Below are 22,723 nucleotides of genomic sequence, written 5' to 3' on the forward strand. Positions count from 1 at the left end.
TATACCCGCAAGTTATTTTTCTATAAACAATAAAAATGAACATAATATGGTCAATGACATATGTACAAACATCATCCCATCTTGGGTAGAGGTGGGGTTGCCACCCATTTATTTTGCCCTTTTCTCCTGACATGTAATCTCCTATTAAGCTTGAAAAATGAAATAGAGTACATTATGCACAATAAAGCTTTGGTAATGTGGAAGTGTATTTGACACTATAATGTTAGTGAAAGTATTTGGCATAATCCCTCTCCAAGCAAGTTATCAGAGTAAGATTGGGTAATGTTAACAATTATTACAATTTTACATTTTGAGTGATTTGTTTTCTTAGAAAGTGGCATCAACCATGACACAGAATATGTAGCTGACATTAATTTGAAGGAAAAAAAAAACGGATGAACACAATACCAAGAAAAGCTATGGCTCGATGGATGCAGTGGAGTGTTTGTACATTAGTAATATAAATTAGTCTGAAAGTATCATCATGAAATCAACATTCTGTCTATATGCTGTAAAATGTATTATCTCTTCGATTTACACACGGCATCTATTGCACGTCTATCCGTCCTGGGAGAGGGATCCCTCCTCTGTTGCTCTCCCTGAGGTTTCTACCATTTTTCCCCCTTTAAACTGTGGCTTTTCTCTGGAAGTTTTTCCTTGTACGATGTGAGGGTCTAAGGACAGAGGGTGTCGTTTTTTTCTCATACTGATATTCTGAACAATCTGTGCTGTTGTATTTGCTGTAAAGTGTCTCTACTGTAGGCTATTTTTATTATATGCACAGCACTTTGGCTCGACCAAAAATCGTTTATAAATGTGCTATATAAATAAAACTTGATTTGATTTGATTTGATTTGAAAGCTCACCCCATAGGTAAATCCTTGATTATAAATGAAATCAGCTGATTAGGTGGATGGGGGCGGGTTCAAAAGCGAGTGGAAGCCATCTTGGACAGTTGGTTGACAAGCCTCTTTCGTAGTCAGTTAAAAAATTGAGAACACCTTACAAACACCACATAGAGAACCGGTAATTTCAGCTAACTGCATGTACATCTAAACTATTCCTACCTTTGCATGGTTCTTTACCCTATTTCTCATTATGTTTTGGTGACTTGTACATTTGGCGTTTACTGTAAATGTTATTTCACCTGTTTGTTAGCTTGCTAGCCGACCTAGCACGGAAAACGAGTCGGCTTAGCTAACTACCTGGCTGAGATTAGTAAATGGTGGGTATCTCATTTTGTCAAATAGTACTCTTTGGAAATAGTGTCAAGTGTTATTTCGAATGGTGTTATAACAATCTGACAGTTACATACAATACTCTGAATCCAGTATTGTAACGTCGTTAACCGAACCAGCAAAACATTAGCACGAAGCTAAAGCTTCGTTTGCTAGTTAGCCAGAAGTCCACGGCTAGCAGAAGGCTAACGTTAGCATCTAGTTGGTTGTATTTAACAGACAAACTGCTCCTAGGCGGTGTTCAGATATGTACCCTCTTAAGACTTTCAGGTTACAGCGTTGGGGTTACTTTACAGTTAACCTAATGTTGGGATTGACCTCGAAATTCAATGTTTTCATATAAGCAAGCAAAGGTTAACTAAATAACACTACGAATCACCGCTGTGTCGGTCAACTTTTGACATGTAGGCCGGCCAGTTATTCAGCTGAATAATGATTTGATATGTCTCCATACCCTCCAAATACAGTATATTGTAATTTCCGCTTATCATCATGGAACTGTTTTGTCGGATAAGATGTTTTTAACACTCTCTGTCCCGTATGTTTCAGGGTTGGAGAAACCTGATAAAGGACGCAGCGGCTCTGTGAAGCTAAACAAGATGGCTAGCTGAACAGTCTGCCAGTACTTGAAAGCTAGATCAGCCCTCCTGGTGTATGGTTTTCCATATGGCAATGGCAGATAATTCCATCTATGCTAAATCCTAATTAAAAAATAAGAAGAGGAATTTGTTATTTTTTACACTTGACGTCCCACACACGGCAGTACTGTTGAGGAACCTGCTGAGACAAACACGATTTGAACAATTTACATTTGGATAATTATTGAAGTCTCAAGAGTGAAGGACAATCTTAAGTATTGAGTGGTCCCAGCAGAGCGGACTCGCTGCATCTAGAGACTGATATATATCTCATTGCTACTGGAAGAAGAAAGCATAGCAAACATGAGTACCGCCAGGACAGAGAACCCAATGATTTTGGGCTTGTCCAACCAGAATGGACAGCTCCGAGGTTCAGTGAAGACTGCTGGAGCGCCAGGTGGAGGTGTGGGAGGCCCTCAACAGCAGCTCATTCAGATGAAAGGCACAATCAACAATGGCAATTCCCTACCAGCCCCTACAACCAACGCTGTCATCAAGTGAGTGATAAAATATATATATGGCATGTTGTCAAAGGTATTGCTGTCAAATCTTATGTTTCATGCTAAAAATAACTTTTATCTTTCATAGGCTTGGAGACGACTGGAAGAAAAATTTGAAATTGCCCCCCAAAGACACGAGGATGAGAACATCGGTTTGTACAACATAGTTCTTCTGTTTTGCTTTTGACATGTTGTTTCTAGTTAGGTCACGTGCTCTCATTTATAAATTTTTCATTAAAATGTCAGCAATTGTTTTGTTTTTTTGCCAGCCATGCTAGAAAACCCTGCTAAACTTGGCTATGTTAATTTAATAAGGATATTATTTACATACCATTACTTTGGTGCAAATGATACAACATTTCACATGAAAAAAATAAGCAAGGCAATACAGTATACATGTATTAACTTTCTGTTAACCATAAATACGCTGTAATACCTTAACGGACATTATCCACTAAGATCTGGGGGGCCTTTATATTTATATTGTGTCCTTTTTTTATTTGAACATACTTTCATTCTTAAAGCCTTCCTCTTATTAAAGTTGTAGCAGTTTTCGCGTTGGGTGTTTGACTTGTTTAGTGCTCCACTTGAATCCACCCGTCTGGGCTTTCTGATCTGAAAGTCGTGTTTTATTTTTTCTTCTTCACGACATGGTTAGATTTAAGAAAACAAACTGTTTCAAAATGTTTGTTTCTATACATTCTTTGTTTAAAAGTGCTTCCATGATAGATTGTTAGAGCCCTTTTTTTATTGGGAATTTCTGTAATTGGTTAACACTTTAGTGCACTTATTTAGGGAAATAAAAACCTCTCCTTTCATTATCAGCTGGTCATAATTTATTAGTTTAGTAACTTTCTGTTTAAATCTTTTCAACTAAATGCTAATTATTGCTTGTTTTTATGATGACAGGATGTGACTGCAACTAAAGGCAACGAGTTTGAAGATTACTGCCTAAAGAGGGAGCTGCTAATGGGAATCTTTGAGATGGGCTGGGAAAAGCCCTCTCCAATCCAGGTACATTGAGACAAAACTCAGATGTAATCAAGAAGGCGCGTTTGTATTTAAAGGAGGGCGTGCCTTTTTTATTATAAGCTTTGTCACCTTCTTAAAATCTTGTTAGTCATTCCAGTATATTAACAAAACATTCTCTTTGATACCTTTGCTTAATTAGGCATACAAAATACTTTTATTTATTGTCTATCAGTAAATCACTCTTTAGGGTTTTTTATGTGATATAACTCCTGCGTCTCAATTTCAAATTGAATCCTAATGGTGGGGATTTGTTTAAAATCTGGACACTGTGGGTTTAGAATTTGGTTTGGTCCTTAGTCGGGCTCTGGTGAAGCAGCACACAAGAAAGTAAGCCTTTATTCAAAGAGTTAAGCCTTTTTTAGGCAAACTCTTGGCATGGCATTATCTCTCAGTCCACTGCTTAGGTCCAGACTAAAATTGTGATGGCTGAAATGCCATTACATTTTGTATTTTCATGGTTCCCAGACCATTTATTGTAATGAGTTTGATCCCCCGAGTTCTCCTCGTCTGACCTATTCAGATAGACCCACTAAGAGGGTTTAACTTGTGTTGCTGAGTAGCCTGCATGGGGTATTAATAGACCAATACCTCAGCACTGTTACTATTTTACATTCCATCCAGTTTAAATTGAATATATTTTGTTAGAATAGGCAATGCAATGACTGTACCAACCAACACATGTAGAATTGTGTATGAATCTGTCATTTCTGCTTGTTGTTCAGGAGGAAAGCATTCCCATCGCACTGTCAGGAAGAGATATCTTGGCCAGAGCCAAGAACGGCACAGGGAAGAGTGGAGCCTACCTCATTCCCTTACTTGAACGCATTGACCTGAAGAGGGACTGCATACAAGGTGACACAGCTCATTTTCTGCTACAGTTAAAGTCAAAAAGTGAACTCTTGATTCTCGCCGAAGTCTTTCATAATTGTTCAAGCAAAAATCTGAAGTTCTATTTTATCAATTGGGAATATTTAATAGTCTTCTCTGACTTGATTGATAAGTAAATTGAATTTGTTCAAGATGTATCAATAATTAAGAAAAGTTTCTGACCTAGTTGTGTGATTGTATTCAAAAATAATAATTAAATGATCACCGTCTGTCAAACTTTAATAAAGACTATAATCAAGGTTTTTGTGAAGCTTAATGGTTTTAAAGCTTTTTTTCATGATTTAAAATATGTATAAGTATTTTCTCACAAGATTGTTTATTGCTTTTATTCCAGCTATGGTCATAGTACCCACCAGAGAACTGGCTCTGCAAGTTAGCCAAATAAGTATCCAGGTCAGCAAACACATGGGTGGAGTGAAGGTAATGGCGACCACAGGTGGAACCAACCTCCGCGACGACATCATGAGACTTGATGAAACGGGTAAGCACAATTGATACACATACACCGTGCCATTGATGTTTACATATGTTGTTGCTTTGTTTGGGTTCATGCCAATTACTGTGTTAATATCTAAAATAAGTTTTGTTGCATACTATTTAAATTCAAGCAAATCGAAACCGCAATCTCTTCTGTTGAAAATAAAAATGGCAACATCAAATTGGGCATTATATTATTATTATTATTATTGGGAGTTATATTTTGAGTTGAAGTTGTTGCATGTCAGTCTAGTTCAAGTATTTTGTCTTGAGTCTGGAAAGTCTGATCTGATACTGTCAGTATCTAACGCAGATAGTAAAGAGTCCCTATCCTCTTTGGTTGGATATTTTCAATCTGAGTATGTTTAAAGGCAATCATCTTTGTACTTACTCGCCACATAAACAAAACAGATTCATATAAACCCTGTTATCAGGACGTGTTTCACTGTGGTGTGTTTTTTTATATTTTTGGTTAATGTTTGATTGGAAGACGGTTGAACTTTGGCAGCCAATCAAGAGTGAATATTGCCAATTATTTGCAGATATTCCTCAGAATTAGATACAGCTTTCTATACTGCAGTCACACATGGCTGAACATTGCCAGTGCGATTGACATAACATATCAATTAGGCAAGGCAATTTTATTTATATAGCACTTTTCAGCACGTGGCGATTCAAAGTGCTTCACAAAATAAAAACAAAAGACATTTAAGAACAAATACAGCATAAATACATAATTAAATGGCATTTGAAAACGGGCATAAAAAGCAAAGATAATGAAATAAAATAAATAAATAAACACTGCAGGTACAGAATACATGACTAAAAGGCATACTGCAGTGTGAGTATGAGCAGCTCAATTCAATTAGTTTTTTAGCTATACTAATTTAAAATCCTGAGCCAACTCATCACTGTCTGTCTTTAGTTTAAGCCCCGTGTGTCTGCTATATTTATTTAATTTGTTTTCCAAATGGTCTATTTATTTTACAGTACATGTGGTCATTGCTACTCCTGGGAGGATTTTGGACCTCATCAAGAAAGGAGTGGCCAAAGTCAATCAAGTGCACATGGTCGTTCTGGATGAAGTGAGTTGAATTGTTTATTTATCGTTCCCTTATTGTTCTACATTTACCAGTGTGACTTTACAGTGTATTCTGCAACGATAGACTGATATCAACTTGCTCCTCTGCTGTACAGGCTGACAAACTCCTGTCCCAGGACTTTGTGTCCATGATGGAGGAGATGCTGGGCTTCCTGGCCAAGCAGAGGCAGATCCTGCTTTACTCTGCTACCTTTCCTCTCAGCGTGCAGAAGTTTATGGTACATATTTCTCCGGTTTGATCCAACAACTTGTCTTTATCATTTCTTATTGCTCAGCGCAAATCAGCCTTCATAATCTGCGGCACAACCTGATTATAACGGCTCCTGTCTCCCCCTGCTTTGTAGAACGCACACTTGCAGAAACCCTATGAGATCAACCTGATGGAGGAGCTTACACTGAAGGGTGTGACTCAGTATTACGCTTATGTAACTGAAAGGCAAAAGGTCCATTGCCTCAACACCTTGTTCTCCAGGGTAAGTGTCCTTTGTCTTTGTATAAACTCAAGCTGTTATTTAAACAGATGTAAAAGGCCACCTTGACTGCAGGCTTGTAATAAAAACTGTCCTGTCATAAATAACGCATTCATTTTGACATGTTTTGATTTTAATTTCATATACATTTATTTCAACATTGACTACACCTGGATTCACTGCTGTTTTTTTCTTTGAATGTGCAGCTCCAGATCAACCAGTCTATAATCTTTTGCAACTCCTCTCAGCGAGTAGAGCTCCTTGCCAAGAAGATCTCCCAGCTCGGTTATTCATGTTTCTACATTCATGCCAAGATGAGACAGGTCAGCTCAAAGCACTGCCTCAGAAATACCAGCACGACCAGATTTAAGACCAAAATACACACAGGTGGTGATGGGTGCATGGCAGGACAGCTGCTGCTTTAACTTTTGGTGTGCAATAAAGCGGCCCATCGTGTATGCATGCATGTCCCTCGACTTGATGTGAATGCTCTATTTTTGGAGCGTTGCTGCCACTGCTAGCTCTGAGAAACAGTACTGTTGACAACTGGGTAACTGAACAACATGCACTACAAACCACAGCGTTTCGACTGTGCTGCCTTGTTATTTGTCTTCTACTCTTTCAGGTTGACTTTTATTACATTTGAATGGATTCACATCACATCCTAGTTTGGCAGCTTGTACTTTAGAAAAGGTTTACAGACGTTCACAACAAAGCTAACGTGGTGCTAATACGCCACAAAAACAGGAAGTGTTGCACTGCAGATCCACCACATGTGAGGCTTACTGGACATGTCTTTTCTGCTCTCCAGGAGCATCGCAACCGTGTGTTCCACGACTTCAGAAACGGCCTCTGTCGGAATCTTGTCTGCACTGGTAAGTAGGAGAGCCATGTGCATGTACTAATCCAAATGTTACAAGTAGAACTGTAAAAATAATGAAGCGGTTTAGTTTCAACAAGCATCTTTGTACAAAAAAAGGCTGGAGGGTTTGGAAGTGCTTAGTTAAATGTAATATTTGTATTGCTTACTGTGACATGGACTTCAGGTAAACATCTGGATACAGCTAGACATATTGTTCTCAATTCAACGTGATTCTCCAGGCTAATCCAACTAGCAAGCTACAGCTTCGCACAACCTCTCTTGCCAAAACGTACTTTTTAGAACATGTCATCCAGAATTTGTTTTGCATGTGTGATATTGGACATAAACAGCTGTTTGGCTCACAGGGTTTACCAGAAGGATGTATCATACTGAAAACAAGCTGCTGTTCCAAATTCCTATACAGCCATAGCAGAACAATGCATCAGGTTTCAGATTTAAAACATCTTCTAGTTAGAAAACCTTTTTACTGGAATGATCCACCTGATCATGAAAGAATGGAACCATTTTGATGAGTTTCCAGCATGAAAACGGCTAAGGCTGACACAGCCTTCCAAGGTAGAAGTGCACAACATTTTGGAGTGTGCCGTTAGCCTGGGTAATGGGAGGCTTTGCTACTGCGAGACTGAAAAGAAACGAAAGGGAAACTGTGTTATTGTGGTGTCACATTCGTACATATTATTTTGTTGTGACATGTTGGCTTGAAATGACTTGTTTCACAGGTTTGTCCACGTTTTTCGGTTGTTATTTTGGTACTAATCGGAACACCATTATTGTTTTCATCTCTTGAATTCCAGCCGAGTCATACGGGTTAAAATAATAATTGAACTGGCTGTTATGCACATATTTAACATATTGCTTCAGATGAATAATGGTGTTAATATAAGTTTGCCTTCTTTCTTTGTTTCCTCCAGACCTCTTCACAAGAGGAATTGACATTCAAGCTGTGAATGTTGTGATCAATTTCGACTTTCCCAAGCTGGGAGAAACGTACCTTCATCGCATCGGTAGATCTGGTAAGAGCCAATACTGGTTATGTTGTTTCCTTCTTGTACAAATCATAATGATTGCTGAGAATAACAATTGAAACCTTCACATTCTTAATCTCAGGCCGATTTGGACACTTGGGTCTGGCCATCAACCTAATCACCTACGATGACCGCTTCAACCTGAAGGGGATCGAGGAGCAGCTCGGAACAGAGATCAAGCCCATCCCCGGCATCATCGACAAGAGCTTATACGTGGCAGAGTACCACAGCGAGAGTGGCGAAGAAATCAAGCCATGAGCCAGTGAGTACAGACACAAGGCCAATACAAACAACACATATTTACTCTTTCAGGGTCATTCAGCTGCTCTTCTGTTCCGTTTTCTGTATTATTGATGCAATGATTCCATTTGAACACACCGGCCAAGAAACTAGATCTTCTTATTAGACTGATAAATGGGTCACATTACAATTTGCTGTGCTAGTGTTCTGCTACTGTGCATGCCGGGTCATTCATATAACTCAAAGGCACAACAAAAGATAAATGAAGCATTATTACGGTTATTACCCTGATGTTGTTTCCTGCTGTGAGAAGACGTAGGAACATGAGCAATAACTCTCTGGTATGGCTGCAGTTTATTCAACTTTATTTTGTTAAAGCCCCGTGTTATACAAAGCTTCTGAGCTGAAGTGTCCTTCAGCCCGTCACTCCATCTCTAGCAGCTGCAGGAGGCGCATAGTCTTTGTCCTTTTCAACAAGTCTGTTCAAGTTAATCTAGAAATGGAATAATTTGGTTTCACTTCATTCACAAACTGTTAAAAAAAAGTCAAGAACGATCAAAAGACATTGTGCAGGGTTCGTACGGTCATTGAAAACCTGGAAAAGTCATTGAGAATCATTGGTGAAAAAGTGTATGAACCCTGATTGTGAAAAGGGGCCCTATTATACGTTTGTGGGTTTCCCCTCTCGTAGAGTGTTGTATTGGCGTCTGTTCATGTAAATGGTCTACAAAGGCTAAATCCCTGTTCCCTCCAGAGGGAGTTTCTCTCCCACACTCCCCCCTTTTGTGCGAATAACTGTAATGCCATATTTTCATTAATGCATGCTGAATCATTTAAACATGTTTTAGATATTAAAGGAACTAACCTTCTTTCACTCTTCTTTCTTTCCAGATCAGTCCATCCTCCATTCCCCTTTTGTATCTTTTTTTTTTCACCCCCCCCCCGTCTTGGAGTTCTCGTTTTAGTTTTTTTATGTACAGTTTCTGTTTGTCTTCCTTTTTTGGATGCCACCATGAGGAATGTGTATTTTGATGGACGCGTTTCGGAAGAACTCATTTGCCTTTTTGATAGGGCTCAGAGCTGCTCCACCACACCCTGAAGACATGAGCACCTGGAGGAAAGCATGGGACCAAGTCGAGAAAAAAAAGATATCAATGCACATTGTGAAGATTCATATCCACCAATGACACAAAGCCAGCACCAACAGCCCGCTATACGACACCCTCCATTCTCCACGTTTTATTTTTGAAAGTTTTAACCAATTTGTATCAAGTGCCTTAACAAGCAGTTCAACTCGTTCTAAAGTAATAACCCCTCATTATCCTTCATCTTGATCACTTCATGCCACACACTCACGTTCACCTAATTGAGAAATGGCTACACTAATTTACACATAGGTGAAACCATAACTGTTTTTTGGTTGGGTCATACGTTTGCAAGGAATGGAGATATTTGGGAGGGAAGCTGGTCGGATTTATCTTTTAGCTGGCTTAGCTGCACTTGAGTCTGGCTGATAAATGAGGACACACTTGGATGTTCCATGGACAGAGATGCTGGATTTTTCCCAAGAGACAGCCAGACTTGTCCGGTCACTTGGAAGGAGCTTGCGCTTCTAAAAGACCCAGAGCCTTTCCTCCGTCTTCAGCATCAGAACACTAAAAATGAATGAGCAGCCTCTCAACACCACGAGTCATGAGGATTCCTGTTTCGGCGGAGTTTAATCGTAGGGAACGCTTTTTTTTTGTCCTGTGTTTCACCTTCCTATGGATGGCCATACTTAATTCTACGAGACGTGCAGCGGACATGTTGGCTGCACTTTACTCCTTGTGTATATACGTTCATTTTAAGATTGTTTTAAAACAAGTTCAAAAGGCTGGCTACAAACTGTAGAGTTTTTTTTTTTTCGCCCCCCCTTTCTCTCTTGTTAGCACTGGAGACGTTTCCTTTTTACTGCCGGTTTGTTTGATCTGCAATGTTGGCCTGTGAATTTATTTATAATTTTAGAAAGTGCAGAATCTATTAGAATCTAAAACATTGAAATGACCTTGTGCATGGAATGTTTCAGGAGGCAGAGTTCATCACTGGTAATCTTTGTAGCCCCTCAACATTTGAAGGAGAGTGCAATTGTTCAAAGCACTTAAAATGAGATTGTTTAAATTATTGCCCTTTTTCTCCTGCTACCAGTATTAACAAGAGTTTGGTCTAGACGGATGGCTTTGTTGAGCGTTCGAGTAATGAATTATTTGTTTGTCCCCAGCCTTAACTTGTGAAACAAACTCTCAAGCACACTCTGAAGATCTGCAGTTATAGAGAGTGTTGTTATTGGAAGAGAAAATAATATTCTATCATGTAGTAGTACTACTCGCTGCAGTGCAGCTGAATTTGAACAGAATACGTTTTCTGTCGGAGGTATTATCTGTTACGTTGATCTATGTGCTCTTTATGCACGGCTGCATTGCTTCACACATGTTGAGCAGGGAGCCGTGGATTAATTTCCCCTTTTTGACGAATGTTAGCCGAATGCATCAAAACAAACTATCTGACTAAAATGTAGCAGAAATGTAATCTCTGCATCGCAAGTTAGCTGGCTTTATAAAAAGAAAAGAAAAGAAGCCTCGTTAAACAACCTGAGCAGGTTGAGCTGCACTTGGCGCACAGAGACGTTCAGGAAAAACACTGACTGCGCCGCTTTTAACGCCCATCATGCCCAAATGGGAACAGTGGTGCAGAACAAAAAAAAAAGGCACATAGGGGGAATGGGCAAGAAGAATTACATTTTACTGTTAGTCGGACTGCTTGTTTAAAGAAAAAAAAACCCTGGGCACCTCAGACTGCTGAGTTTATGGCTTATTTCTCTATTGCTTTGACATTTGGGCTTTTGGTTACGGTTTGTTTTTATGCAGCATAACCTACTTTGCATTAAGATCATCTGGACACCTGTTTGAAACCTTTTTGCAAACTGGGTTCCCCTTGTTATAGTGAGATGCTTTCCAACTGTTCTAATCAATGAGAAGTAGTATTGCACATTTAATTTAAGCTCTTTTAAAATGTACCAGTGTGACGATGTTCAGTTTAAAAGTCCCTTTTTATTTCTCATTGGTTAGGACTGATCCCTGTTCTCTCAGTGTTGTCGTTCCTTAAATACATGCACATCTAATTTGGCTGTTTCGGGTTGAGGGGAGGGCTGTTTGAAAAAAAATATTCTAATTTAAATGAAAGATTCGTTGAGAGAACCGGGATCTAACTGCACAGGCGTTTGGCAGCTGCCTGTCTCTCTGTGGCCCACCGGCAGTAACGGCAAAGCGAACGCCTCCAGGGCATAACTTGGTAATCCTTCAAGATTTAATGTATTGCTACTTTTTGATTGGATGCTACATTACTGCCAGTTGCTGCCACTCTGAGAACCTTAAAGACTGAGACAAGAGCATCTCGCCCCAGATCGGGCGCCTCAATTTGATAGTTTTCTGTAAATAAATTGTCTCATTCTTTAAGGAATTGTTTTAAATTTGTGGGGTGGTTTAAATTTGAGCTCTTGCTGCCCTGATGCACAGGTTTATCCTCATTTGAGTTTCCCAACACATTTACAAAAAACACAATTTTTGTGTACATTTTGACCAACCCATCACTTATTTTTAGAGAAAATGAGAGGACTGCTTTCAAAACTGATGCATCAGTAAAACAAATTGGGGAGGGAGGGGCTTTGGGCCGTACAAAAAACGAGATATGATCTTAAGATCCAGTTACGGTTATAAGTTAAAAACGTTTTGAAAAAGTTGCCCTTAAATTTGGATTTTTGGATTTTCTTTCAAATGAAATGTTCAAGAAGTAGAGTTCACCTTACTTAAAACAAAAAATCTCCAAATTTAAGTGAAGAATTTAAAGCCTGCGTTAATCTTTTTTTCTTTTATTTGATGGAAATTTGGTCGTTATTCAATTGGAACATTTTCTTTTCAGTGAAGCATTTTAAAATGGACTTGAGTTTAAAAAGGATGTTATCAATATTGTTGGAAACAATTGAAAGTTATGTTGAAAATAAAGCTCACTGAAAGGTATCTTGTGGTTGTGTTTTCCTTGGAGCACTGCAGTGTCCCGTCGCTTTCTCACAGCCAGGTGTCAGTGTGTCGCTGCGAGTGAACTCTGACCTGGAGGATGTTCTCAGACCACAGCTCACATGCACTTTCATTTTGGTTTGACTCAAAATGCACAAGTCGCTGTTTCTCTGTTTATCAACTCTGGCTCTTTATGCCTGTGTAAATGCTGCTCTTCCTCCCCCATGTGACAGGTAAGATGGTGTTTTTCCTTGAAAGGTTTTTGTATTCAAGAGATTGTTGAGACAGCTTCCTGATCTTTAACTTCTGCTGGTTCAAAAGATCTGGTTGATTTATGGCTGTAAAACAGATTCATCTGAAATGAGTCTTAAACATTTTTACAACCTAAAAGTGCATTTCCCACCAAAAGTAATGGATCTTATTGGAAACTACTTTAATACTTTTTAAAGTCTAATATCGTGTAGGAATTTCCTAAAAGAATAATCGCTCAGTGGAAAGCAAACTAGCAGTGAGCCGTCTTTACTTGCTTGCTTCGTTTGTGGGATAAAAAGCAGCCTTTTGTTGCTTAGCACCTGAGGTTATTTAGATGTTTTAAATGTTAAAACCACAGACCACAGACCTTCCATATATCTGGCCTTTCCCCCCTTCAGCAGATATCAGCAGACCTTTGCCCTCAGCTGTTTACTTACAGTGACATATGGCTTTATTGCTTCCCTGAAGGACTCTGCTTGTCAATATTTGATTTACTTGTCTGTTTAATAATTGCCCACTATAAATGAATTTCAGTGAAATATACTGCACCGGGCCCATCTTGCATCAGGTGCAGACCGCCAAACTGTTTGATGATGATAAATACTTTGTTGACATGAAACTGAGGGAAACTCCTGGTAAGTTTAAGTTGTTTTTAAAAATGTAAAAAGAAGGGAACAATTGTGTTCTTCATGTGACTCCTTTGTTGCCCACTTTGTTTTCTGTAGATGTTGTTTTGTCTGCTTTTCGCAACCTTTCAAATGAATCTCCAAACAACACCGTCCCGCCCGCTAAACTGCAGGAGTTCCTCAGTAATTACTTTGAGAAACCAGGGACAGAGTTTGAGTCATGGACACCACTGGACTGGCATACCAAGTGAGAATCAGTTACTAGAGGATTCTCGATCAGATCAGTATTGATTTTCTTTGGTTAGTCGACATTGTTGATATGTTTTCTATTTACAGGCCAAAGTTTCTAGGAGGAATAGCAGACCAACAACTACGTAACTGGGCTGCAAAAATCCATAATCTGTGGAAGTCCCTCGGCAGAAAGGTGAGCTGAGTGAAATGATTATTTGATTGGCCTAATTAAGTCTAACTTAACTAATTTAATATATACATAAGAAAATAAACTTAATTAGATAAAAAGCACGTTTCTGTGATGTGAATTATTAGACAGTAATTACAATAATACCTAGAGGGGTTTTGTTCTTTGTTGGACAAAGCAAGCTATTATATAAAGTTCAGATAAAACTATACTTTGTAGCCTAATAGTTTACATAAAGAGGAAAGCACACATCAAATCAATACACAGCCATGGTTAGTACCATCATTTTAAAGGTAAGTCCACAAGCGTATAAAGCGTATATGCCTGACGACTTACCTTTATGTATATCGAAGTTGCGCATCCACTTATACTTGAGTCTAAAGCCTGCTGAAGAATGATGTCTCTTCCAGATCCGCACGGGTGTCAAAGATCACCCCGAGCTCTACTCGCAGATATACACCCCGCACCCTGTTGTTGTGCCTGGGGGGCGCTTCAGGGAGCTCTACTACTGGTGAGTGAAGGATGAAGGCTGTCTCTCAGATGTCAGGGAGAAAAGACTCTCTGGGTCAGACCCAGGCAGGGGTCTCTGCTGAAAGCCCAGCTTGGTGCCGTGTGCAGACAGTGATGTTCACCTCTCTGTGCCCAACAGGGACTCCTACTGGGTCATCAACGGCCTCCTGCTGTCAGAGATGACAGACACGGCAAACGGGATGATTCAAAACTTCCTCTACCTTGTCAACAGGTGAGCCTTAAAGCAACTTTCATTTCTCACTTAGAAGTCCACCGCACTGCAGATAACATCCTAAATTGTACACTTTGGATATGGAACTCTCCAGGGGGGGATTTCGTGATTTGTGCATTAACAGATTTCACAATTTCACAGATATGGATTCATTCCAAATGGTGGTCGGATTTACTATGAAAGGCGCAGCCAGCCTCCATTCCTCACTCTAATGGTGGAGAGCTACTATCGAGCTACCATGGATCAAGAGTTTCTCAGGTGATAATATGGCTGAGCTGATGTCCTGCACCACACATTATCATTTTTCAGCTGCATCTCCTCCAAAATAGAAAGAAAATGGCGTAATAAACATCAGAACCTCAGTGCTCCTATCTTTCTGTGCCTACAGTTTGTTTCTCCTAACATGCTTATTTAGAAAGACATGCACAACGTTTATATGTAATGCTAGGGGTCCTATTATGCTTTTTGAAGTTTTCTCTTTCCTGTAGTATGTTATATATCCCCCCCTCCTCCATTGGACTCCTTTGTTTACTCCTGTAACATAGTGACATCACAAGATATCACTCGGACATCTATTGTCTAGCGCTCCCTTATATTGAACGTGAAGTCCTGCTAAGGCGCAGGACATCACTAAGCAGTTGACCAATCACAACAGAGCCTTCCAGCTAACCAATCAGAGCAGACTGGGCTCTGGTTTCAGACAGAGGGTGAAAAGAGGTGCTGCAGCACAGGCAGTATGAGAAAAATAAATACCTTTTTGAACATTAAAGCATGGAAATATGTCACAGATGAGGCACAAAATACAAATATGAAACCTGAAAATTGGCATAATTGAATCCCTTCAAAGACTGTGAAAAGTAGTTTATTTAAATGTTTTTCCCTCCTGTCTGTACTCACTTCACATTTGACTATTTTAGAGCAGCTTTGCCCGCTCTGGAGCAGGAGTACTGCTTCTGGATGCAGAACCGCTCTGTGGCTGTGACGCTGAACGGGGCTGAGCATGTACTGAACCGGTATCATGTGCAAGTGGGCTCCCCCAGGTACACCTGAGTAAATAATGAACAATTGTAAGATGTCTTTGGAATGCAGAGTTGGCCTTCACTTCGATTAACTTTTGTTTTTGTTTTCTTTCAAGGCCTGAATCGTACACAGATGATCTGGAATTAGCTGAAGGACTTACTGAAGGTAAAGGCTTTATTGCCGTTCATATTCTGCTGATTGAATGAATCTTTTCGAGAAGGGCTATGGTCTTGGTTTTATTCCATGAGAGATGAACTAAAGGGTATTGCTGAAGGGTGTATTTAAGCAATAGCTCACGACAGGCCGTGGTATATTCTCATTATATCACAGCTAAGGGGCGTGGTTCGGCCCGACGCGAAGCTACCTTGTGATTCTCAGGTTGCTATTACGTTGTAGTTCGTGTTTTCAGCTCATGAAAGTACATTTTGACATTTTGCTCCCCTAAAAATATTTTGTTTTTGTTCTACCCTCTTTTTGTCATGAATTCTAAAAACCAAGTTGGCATAGGAAAAAATGCCTGAACTAAAATAACAAAACCCAACGCTGTGTCTGTGACTTTGTATGTGACTATGTCGATTGAGATAAACTTAACGTCATTTTGATCTCTCTGTCTGTAAACACAAACTGAGTAAGATTGACATTAAAGTTGACTTTGACTTATCAGGAACAATTCCCTTGTTGTCTTCATCGCAACCCTTTCCCATCCTACCCTTGCATTGGTTCATCATCCAGGATCTTGAAAAATGCTTTCAAAACTGTGACTAGATACCAATTGGTGTTAGTAGGAACATACATTATGGGACCACTTTATTAGGTGCAGCTGTAATTGAGTTTTTACTGAGGTTATAATTAAAGATGGTGTGTAATGGACTTCATTATATTGAAAGGCTCCAGTACAGGCGTACGGAACTCGGCGCAAGCGCCTCGGTCCTGCCGCAGTACTGTTGTACCAATAATGACGTTCAAGAACGGCCTCTCGTGTATGATTGCTTAATTATAAGCTCTCTCCAACAGAACAATTATTCAAGGATAATTTTTGCCAAACATATCCACTCAGAAAATGAGTCAGTACCATGTTTTAATGAATAAACATTCATTATTTCACATTGACTCTTAACCATTATTTTAAGAGAAGCTGTTCGAAGGGGTAAGACTCAGTTGTTTTCCAAGATGCTAAAGAAAAACAAATCCGAAATGTGTTTGTGCACAGATTCCTGAAAATGTTTTCCTTTTATGTAAGAATATATTTAATAATAACAAATAGTCTGAAACAAACAAAACTGAAACAAACATGTTTTTCAGAGGCTGCATATTTAGCATTTTCCACATCCAGTTAACAAACATGACACACAGAATAAGTACAACACTGTGGATGCTGATTTGTTGTGGCTCTACTGTTTTTCTTCTTGCCTTCAGACCGCAAGGAGCAGCTGTGGATGGAACTGAAAGCGGGTGCAGAGTCTGGTTGGGACTTCACATCCCGCTGGTATGTAGATCGTGATTGGCACAACAACGGCACCCTGGGGGACACCAGAACCAGCCAAATCCTGCCAACTGACCTTAATGCCCTGCTGTGCCTCACTGAGAAGACTCTTGCTTCATTTCACAGGATACTGGGTAAGTACTTGAACATCATTTGACCTTGGCACTAACTTTTCTTTGCCTGCATAATTCTTTTAGCCCCAAACTGCTGCTAATTAATGATGTGCTGTTCCCTGACAGGTTATGGTGACTCAGCCGCACAGTATGACCAGGCAGCCGCCCGCAGACTGGAGGCCATAGAGTCTTTGCTGTGGGATGCTGAGAGAGGAGCCTGGTTTGACTTCAACCTGGTGACACACTCCAAACACTTTGAGTTTTACCCATCCAACCTGGCACCTGTTTGGGCCCAGTGCTATTCTGGGCCTGAGATGGGAGAGAAGGCAGTACAGTATCTAAAGGTTGGTAGTAATTCTTGTCTTCATTGTGGTCGCAAATATATTCACAAATATATTATAAACAATCAATAAAGTGTTTATCTGAAGGGTTGTTTCATCCAAATGACAAAAGATGCACTTTTTTCCCAACTTATTTCATATGGTATCTATAGCAGCTGTGGCCCACTGTATGTTTAGTTTCATTCAAACTCATTTAGAGAAATTTGCCTCTGAAATATTTGCTGTCACCATAGCGTCAACATCCACTTTGGAAAAGTAGAGCCAATAGCCAGCAGGGAGAGTCTCTACTGGTTCCGAAAAAAGTCAGATCGTATAGAAGTCATTGAGAAAATGATCCACTTCTCTCTCACCTCGGTAAACATTTTCCTGACGAAGTTTATGGTCTAAAGCACTGGTTTCAAGTCGATGTTCATTTTGTAAATGATGGTCCCATTTAGAAAACAAGATAAGTGTAAAGCAGAATGGTAATTTTAGCTTGTGGCTACCTTGTGATTCTCAGGTTGCTATTACGTTGTAGTTCGTGTTTTCAGCTCATGAAAGCACATTTTGACATTTTGCTCCCCTGAAAATATTTTGTTTTTGTTCTACCCTCTTTTTGTCATGAATTCTAAAAACCAAGTTGGCATCGGAAAAAATGCCTGAACTAAAATAACAAAACCCAACGCTGTGTCGGTGACTTTGTATGTGACTATGTCGATTGAGATAAACTTAACGTCATTTCGATCTCTGTCTGTAAACACAAACTGAGTAAGATTGACATTAAAGTTGACTTTGACTTATCAGGAACAATTCCCTTGTTGTCTTCATCGCAACCCTTTCCCATCCTACCCTTGCATTGGTTCATCATCCAGGATCTTGACAAATGCATTCAAAACTGTGACTAGATACCAATTGGTGTTAGTAGGAAAATACATTATGGGACCACTTTATTAGGTGCAGCTGTAATTGAGTTTTTACTGAGGTTATAATTAAAGATGGTGTGTAATGGACTTCATTATATTGAAAGGTGCTTCTCGTTGTGTCCTCCCTATTTAAATACACAAGGGTGCAGGACATTAGAAACTTAAAACCCTTGAATATAAGAAGTCCTGTATAATTACATCAAAGTGTTCTCACACCTTTTTAAACATCAAATTCAAACTTGTCGACTTTAAGGACTATACAGGCAACATTCTTTCAAATTCAAGGGCCAGTCATGGCATTGTTTGTGATAGGGATTCTTTTGAGGTCTAGTCTCCTTTTTGAGGTCTAGTCTCCTTTTTGATGTAGCTTCATTGTGTTTTCATTTAAATGTATTTGAATGTGTCCTGTCTGCATGTGATGTGTTTTAATGTAGACTTAATATCAGGTAATATGAGATTTGGTACATGCAAACCAAATAATAATGTCTTCCTTTTCCATGCAAAAAGTAGAAATGTTTTCCAAAATCTATTCTAAGTATGTATATATGCCATTTGTGGGAAACAACCCTTCAACCCATACATACTATACATAAGCCCATATCAAACTGCAAACATAATTTTGCTATGGTAAGATGGTGGTATGATCCTTTCCCTCAAAGAACAATAAATGTGATTTCATATTTCCTAATATTCTTTTCTGAATTACTTATGTACATTTGTTGTTTTTTTATTTCCATTTGAGTTTTTTCAGCCATGAATCCTGACTGCTAAGAAGCCCACCTCGTAGGACTTTACAAATGCCTTATAAACTGCTCATGTCCTCCAGCAGATGGCACACACACTGCACTGGTTTAATCTGTGCATGCTCTCATGGTTGCTGTTTTTCTCAATGTGTGTACAGAGCAGCGGTGCTCTCCAGTTCCCCAATGGAGTTCCGACGTCCCTGAGAGAGTCTGGGCAGCAGTGGGACTATCCCAACGCATGGCCTCCTTTGCAACACATGCTCATTGAGGGTAGGTAGCAGTTAATTGATTTGCTTCTAACCTTCTTGAAATGTGTAATACATCTTATCCAATTGTTCCTTCCGTTTTCTTTCTAAGAATCATTTCTAAAGAAGCACAGCGGTTTAAGGTCTAATTTGAGGCTGCTTACATCCACTCCCTTAAACATCTAATCAATCCAAAGTTATCATTTTGTGAGTGTTGCCTAGATGCATTGTTTGTGTTCTTGAAGTCTAACAAACATGGTTTATGCATTTTCCCCTCTCATTGAACACTTGGGAAAAAAAGCCTATTTTCTAGAAATGTTAAAGGAGCCCTCATACATTTTTGTATAGGTTCTCCCTTTCCTGTAGTGTTATATTTTTGTGTGTACTTGTAAATGGTCTGCAAAGGCTCAAATCCCAAAGTTTGGTCTTGTCTGTGTGACACATGATCAGAGAGTAGCTTGAGTTCTGTCGCTAAAAACGTCTTAGTTGCTTAAATCTGTATCAGAATGACTGTCCTGTAGATCTTTTTATGAAACTCAGGCAGAAATGTTTACCATGCAATCCCAGCCAAAAGGGCCATGACCAGAAGAATAACCTTGATGCTGAGAGTTAGCTATTTGGGTCTGTTATGATGGAAACGTTCTTGTATTTCCAGGTTTATCCAAACTGCCTTCAGAGGATGCTAAACAGCTAGCATTTGATTTAGCCCAGCGTTGGATCAAGACAAACTGGCTTGCATACATGAAGTATGAAGCCATGTTTGAAAAGGTGAGTCTTATAAATGAATATCCTCGGTAAGTGCTATGTTGACAGGAAATATAATAAGAAAAAAACATGGGAGTAATTCTAACTAGCGGGAACCAAGCTGGCAACAACTTTTTTACAGCTTCGCTCATACCATTTTCACAATAAAAGGCCAACTTAAATTCACTTAGCATTTTGCTAAGCGTCAACAAAAAATACTTGCTCACAATAGGCGACGTACATCATACTTATATGCTCTCTCGACCCTGATGGTGTTTTTTTTTTGCAGTTTATATTCAGGAGCACATCTCTGTCCAAGTGAGAAGTCAAATTTTCACTCGAAGCAAAACACTCCGTAGGCGACAGCATCCAACAAAAACAGTCCAAGCTGACATCCATTGATGCAGAATGATTTTGTTCTTTAGCATTTGGAGCGCAATTTGAGCAAATGTTCCACAATTCAAAGTTCTCTCTCAGCACCTCAGGTACAGGAGGCTCCCTGCCAGACATTTCCTCCTAACTGCAGCCGCACCTTCGGGCTTTCTACGCTGCAATTATTCGGCGAATAAATACCTCTGCACTATTTTTTGGCCTAACCTTTCAGTTGTGTAAGTGTTTGCAATACAATGGAAAAATGTGTTATATTTTTCAACTGCTTCCACAGCATGCCCCCTGCCTAGAAAACAAAGCTGAGTGTAGTTTTTCCCCTTTTTTCAACGATGTCACTGTAATGTCACATGACTGCTGGATGCAGCATAAAACAACAGATTTTAGACATAGAATCCAGCTTTCCCTGTTAAAATACCACTCACTGAGGAATCTATTGCTTCAATTGAAATATCCATCAAGCCTGATTGTACATCCACGTAAAATGTGGCGGATTTTTCCAAATGTGTCACAGCATGTCAGCGGATATGTAGCACAGTGATAACACAGCTGGCTCTGAATGTGTTTCCTTCCTTCCAACACAGTATGATGTGAATGGCGACGGCAAACCTGGTGGTGGAGGCGAATATGAAGTTCAGGTATTTTCTTTCATGTGCTGAGGGTGTAGAACTAATGTGCTTATAGTCTGTCTCATTTCATGCAGAGCCCTGCTAATTCTTTCTACATTTGCATGCTCATGTACACGTCTACTCCTCCTCACTTCTTTGTCATTATCATCTTCTTTCTGTGCAATCTTCTACTCTGTTGGGTGTTGTTTTCTACTTTACATTTTGTATTAGCATTTCCTTCAGACAAATTGAACATTTGTTTTATTTCTAAGTGTCTAAATATAAAATGAATGTGTTGCTCATGCTTCACTGTGTTGCTGTGTGTGTAGCTTGGTTTCGGTTGGACCAATGGCGTGGCCCTGCAGCTCCTGGACCAGTACGGAGCCACTCTCACCTCAGGAGGCAGCCGAGTGTTGTCTGGCCTCCTGCTGCTGCTGGTCACCTCAGCCACTGTCATGCTCCAGTGAATCAGAGGTGACAAAAAAAAAAACCTGACTGGAGGTTGGATTTTATTACCCTCGACAAGGAGGTTATGTTTTCCGTTTCGCTTTGCTTGTCAGCAGGATTACAGAAAATCTACTGGCCCTGAATTCTATAAAACCCAGTGTAATGGTTTGGCATGATCAACCAAAGATCAACCATTACAATTTGGAGCAGGTTGGCCATTGCAAAGCTCTTTGCTCTCTGAATACTCTTTGAATTATTTCTGATTTCACTGCACTACATCACTCCTGTGTACTGACAACTTCAAACACACGCATAAAAAAGAAAAAGAAAAAAAAGACTAAATTGTGAATATTTTATTTTAACAAGATTTTATATTTTTGCAAAATCATATAATCAGGAGGAAACTGGATAAGATTTTTCATAAACTAAGAATTCCTTTGATGAATATTTTAGTATTTATCCTCTGAGGTAAATGATCCCTGGAAACGTCAGAAGATGCAGATCATGTCGGCACTTCTGGACTCTCTCCAGCAGGCTGTTACTGATCGCTGCTGCTCGGATTACAACATTAATTCGTCCCAGATATTGAACCGACATTACCAAATGTTATTCACCTAATTCAATTATAAACTTTATTGCTGTGCTGCAGCTTAACTCACTCTGATGCCTTTTTATTTGCATGCAAACTAGAGTTGGAATGTGAACAAGATCATATGAGCAATAAAATGCAGAGTGAAAACATTGATGCAGTCTTTATTATGTTGGATTCCTTTCGACACTTTTAATACATGTTTACAAATCAACCAAGCATTTCCTGATTACAATGCTGATAATCTAGTGTTGGCAGTGTGTACAAATTCATAACTGTCTTTGGCAGGATTGTATCTTCCTACGCACCCCTCGACCAAGAGCTTATTAGAAAACACTCAATACATCATTGCATAAAATGAACCATGTTTTTCTTATGATAGTTTGATGCAAAACACAACACTTCTGACCACAATAAAACATATATTTCCTCTGGCTAGCGATAGGATGTTTGGTCTGCCCATTTCCACATTGAAAGAGTATACTTGAGCATTGTGGGTAATCGTATTATTTCTCCTTAAA

General features: G+C 39.4%; 2 protein-coding genes across 4 annotated transcripts; both read left to right on the forward strand.

Annotated features, from left to right (window-relative positions):
• The first annotated feature begins 916 nt into the window (after positions 1-916).
• ddx6 (DEAD (Asp-Glu-Ala-Asp) box helicase 6) lies at positions 917-12,545 on the forward strand. Of its 3 annotated transcripts, XM_079677785.1 has the most exons (15): positions 938-1,026; positions 1,159-1,225; positions 1,788-2,373; positions 2,465-2,528; positions 3,286-3,390; positions 4,131-4,260; positions 4,631-4,777; positions 5,764-5,858; positions 5,971-6,093; positions 6,220-6,348; positions 6,552-6,668; positions 7,157-7,220; positions 8,140-8,241; positions 8,336-8,515; positions 9,385-12,545. In XM_079677785.1, the coding sequence occupies exons 3-14, from the start codon at positions 2,180-2,182 to the stop codon at positions 8,509-8,511; spliced, it is 1,446 nt and encodes a 481-aa protein (XP_079533911.1). In that variant the 5' UTR covers positions 938-1,026; positions 1,159-1,225; positions 1,788-2,179; the 3' UTR covers positions 8,512-8,515; positions 9,385-12,545. The 3 variants fall into 3 exon arrangements, with proteins under 3 accessions (XP_079533912.1, XP_079533911.1, XP_079533910.1); XM_079677786.1 differs by lacking the exon at positions 1,159-1,225 and having other exon boundaries at positions 917-1,026; XM_079677784.1 differs by having other exon boundaries at positions 946-1,225.
• An 86-nt stretch (positions 12,546-12,631) lies between these two features.
• Positions 12,632-22,356, forward strand: treh (trehalase (brush-border membrane glycoprotein)). The gene is made up of 15 exons (XM_079677783.1): positions 12,632-12,775; positions 13,329-13,429; positions 13,520-13,667; positions 13,757-13,844; positions 14,249-14,349; positions 14,488-14,580; positions 14,722-14,838; positions 15,498-15,620; positions 15,716-15,765; positions 17,017-17,217; positions 17,323-17,540; positions 19,341-19,452; positions 20,083-20,195; positions 21,143-21,196; positions 21,496-22,356. The coding sequence occupies exons 1-15, from the start codon at positions 12,693-12,695 to the stop codon at positions 21,631-21,633; spliced, it is 1,740 nt and encodes a 579-aa protein (XP_079533909.1). The 5' UTR covers positions 12,632-12,692; the 3' UTR covers positions 21,634-22,356.
• Positions 22,357-22,723: the final 367 nt, after the last annotated feature.

The sequence above is a fragment of the Notothenia rossii genome (assembly GCF_949606895.1).
Source record: "Notothenia rossii genome assembly, chromosome: 4".
Classification (NCBI taxonomy): Eukaryota; Metazoa; Chordata; class Actinopteri; order Perciformes; family Nototheniidae; genus Notothenia; species Notothenia rossii.

Coding starts and splice junctions, on each gene's coding strand:
- ddx6 (XM_079677786.1), top strand. CDS start 2,180: ATGAGTACCGCCAGGACAGAGAACCCAATGATTTTGGGCTTGTCCAAC. Junction 2,374..2,464: donor ACAACCAACGCTGTCATCAA/GTGAGTGATAAA, acceptor TATCTTTCATAG/GCTTGGAGACGACTGGAAGA. Junction 4,778..5,763: donor CATGAGACTTGATGAAACGG/GTAAGCACAATT, acceptor TTTATTTTACAG/TACATGTGGTCATTGCTACT.
- treh (XM_079677783.1), top strand. CDS start 12,693: ATGCACAAGTCGCTGTTTCTCTGTTTATCAACTCTGGCTCTTTATGCC. Junction 15,766..17,016: donor AGCTGAAGGACTTACTGAAG/GTAAAGGCTTTA, acceptor TCTTGCCTTCAG/ACCGCAAGGAGCAGCTGTGG. Junction 20,196..21,142: donor ATGAAGCCATGTTTGAAAAG/GTGAGTCTTATA, acceptor CTTCCAACACAG/TATGATGTGAATGGCGACGG.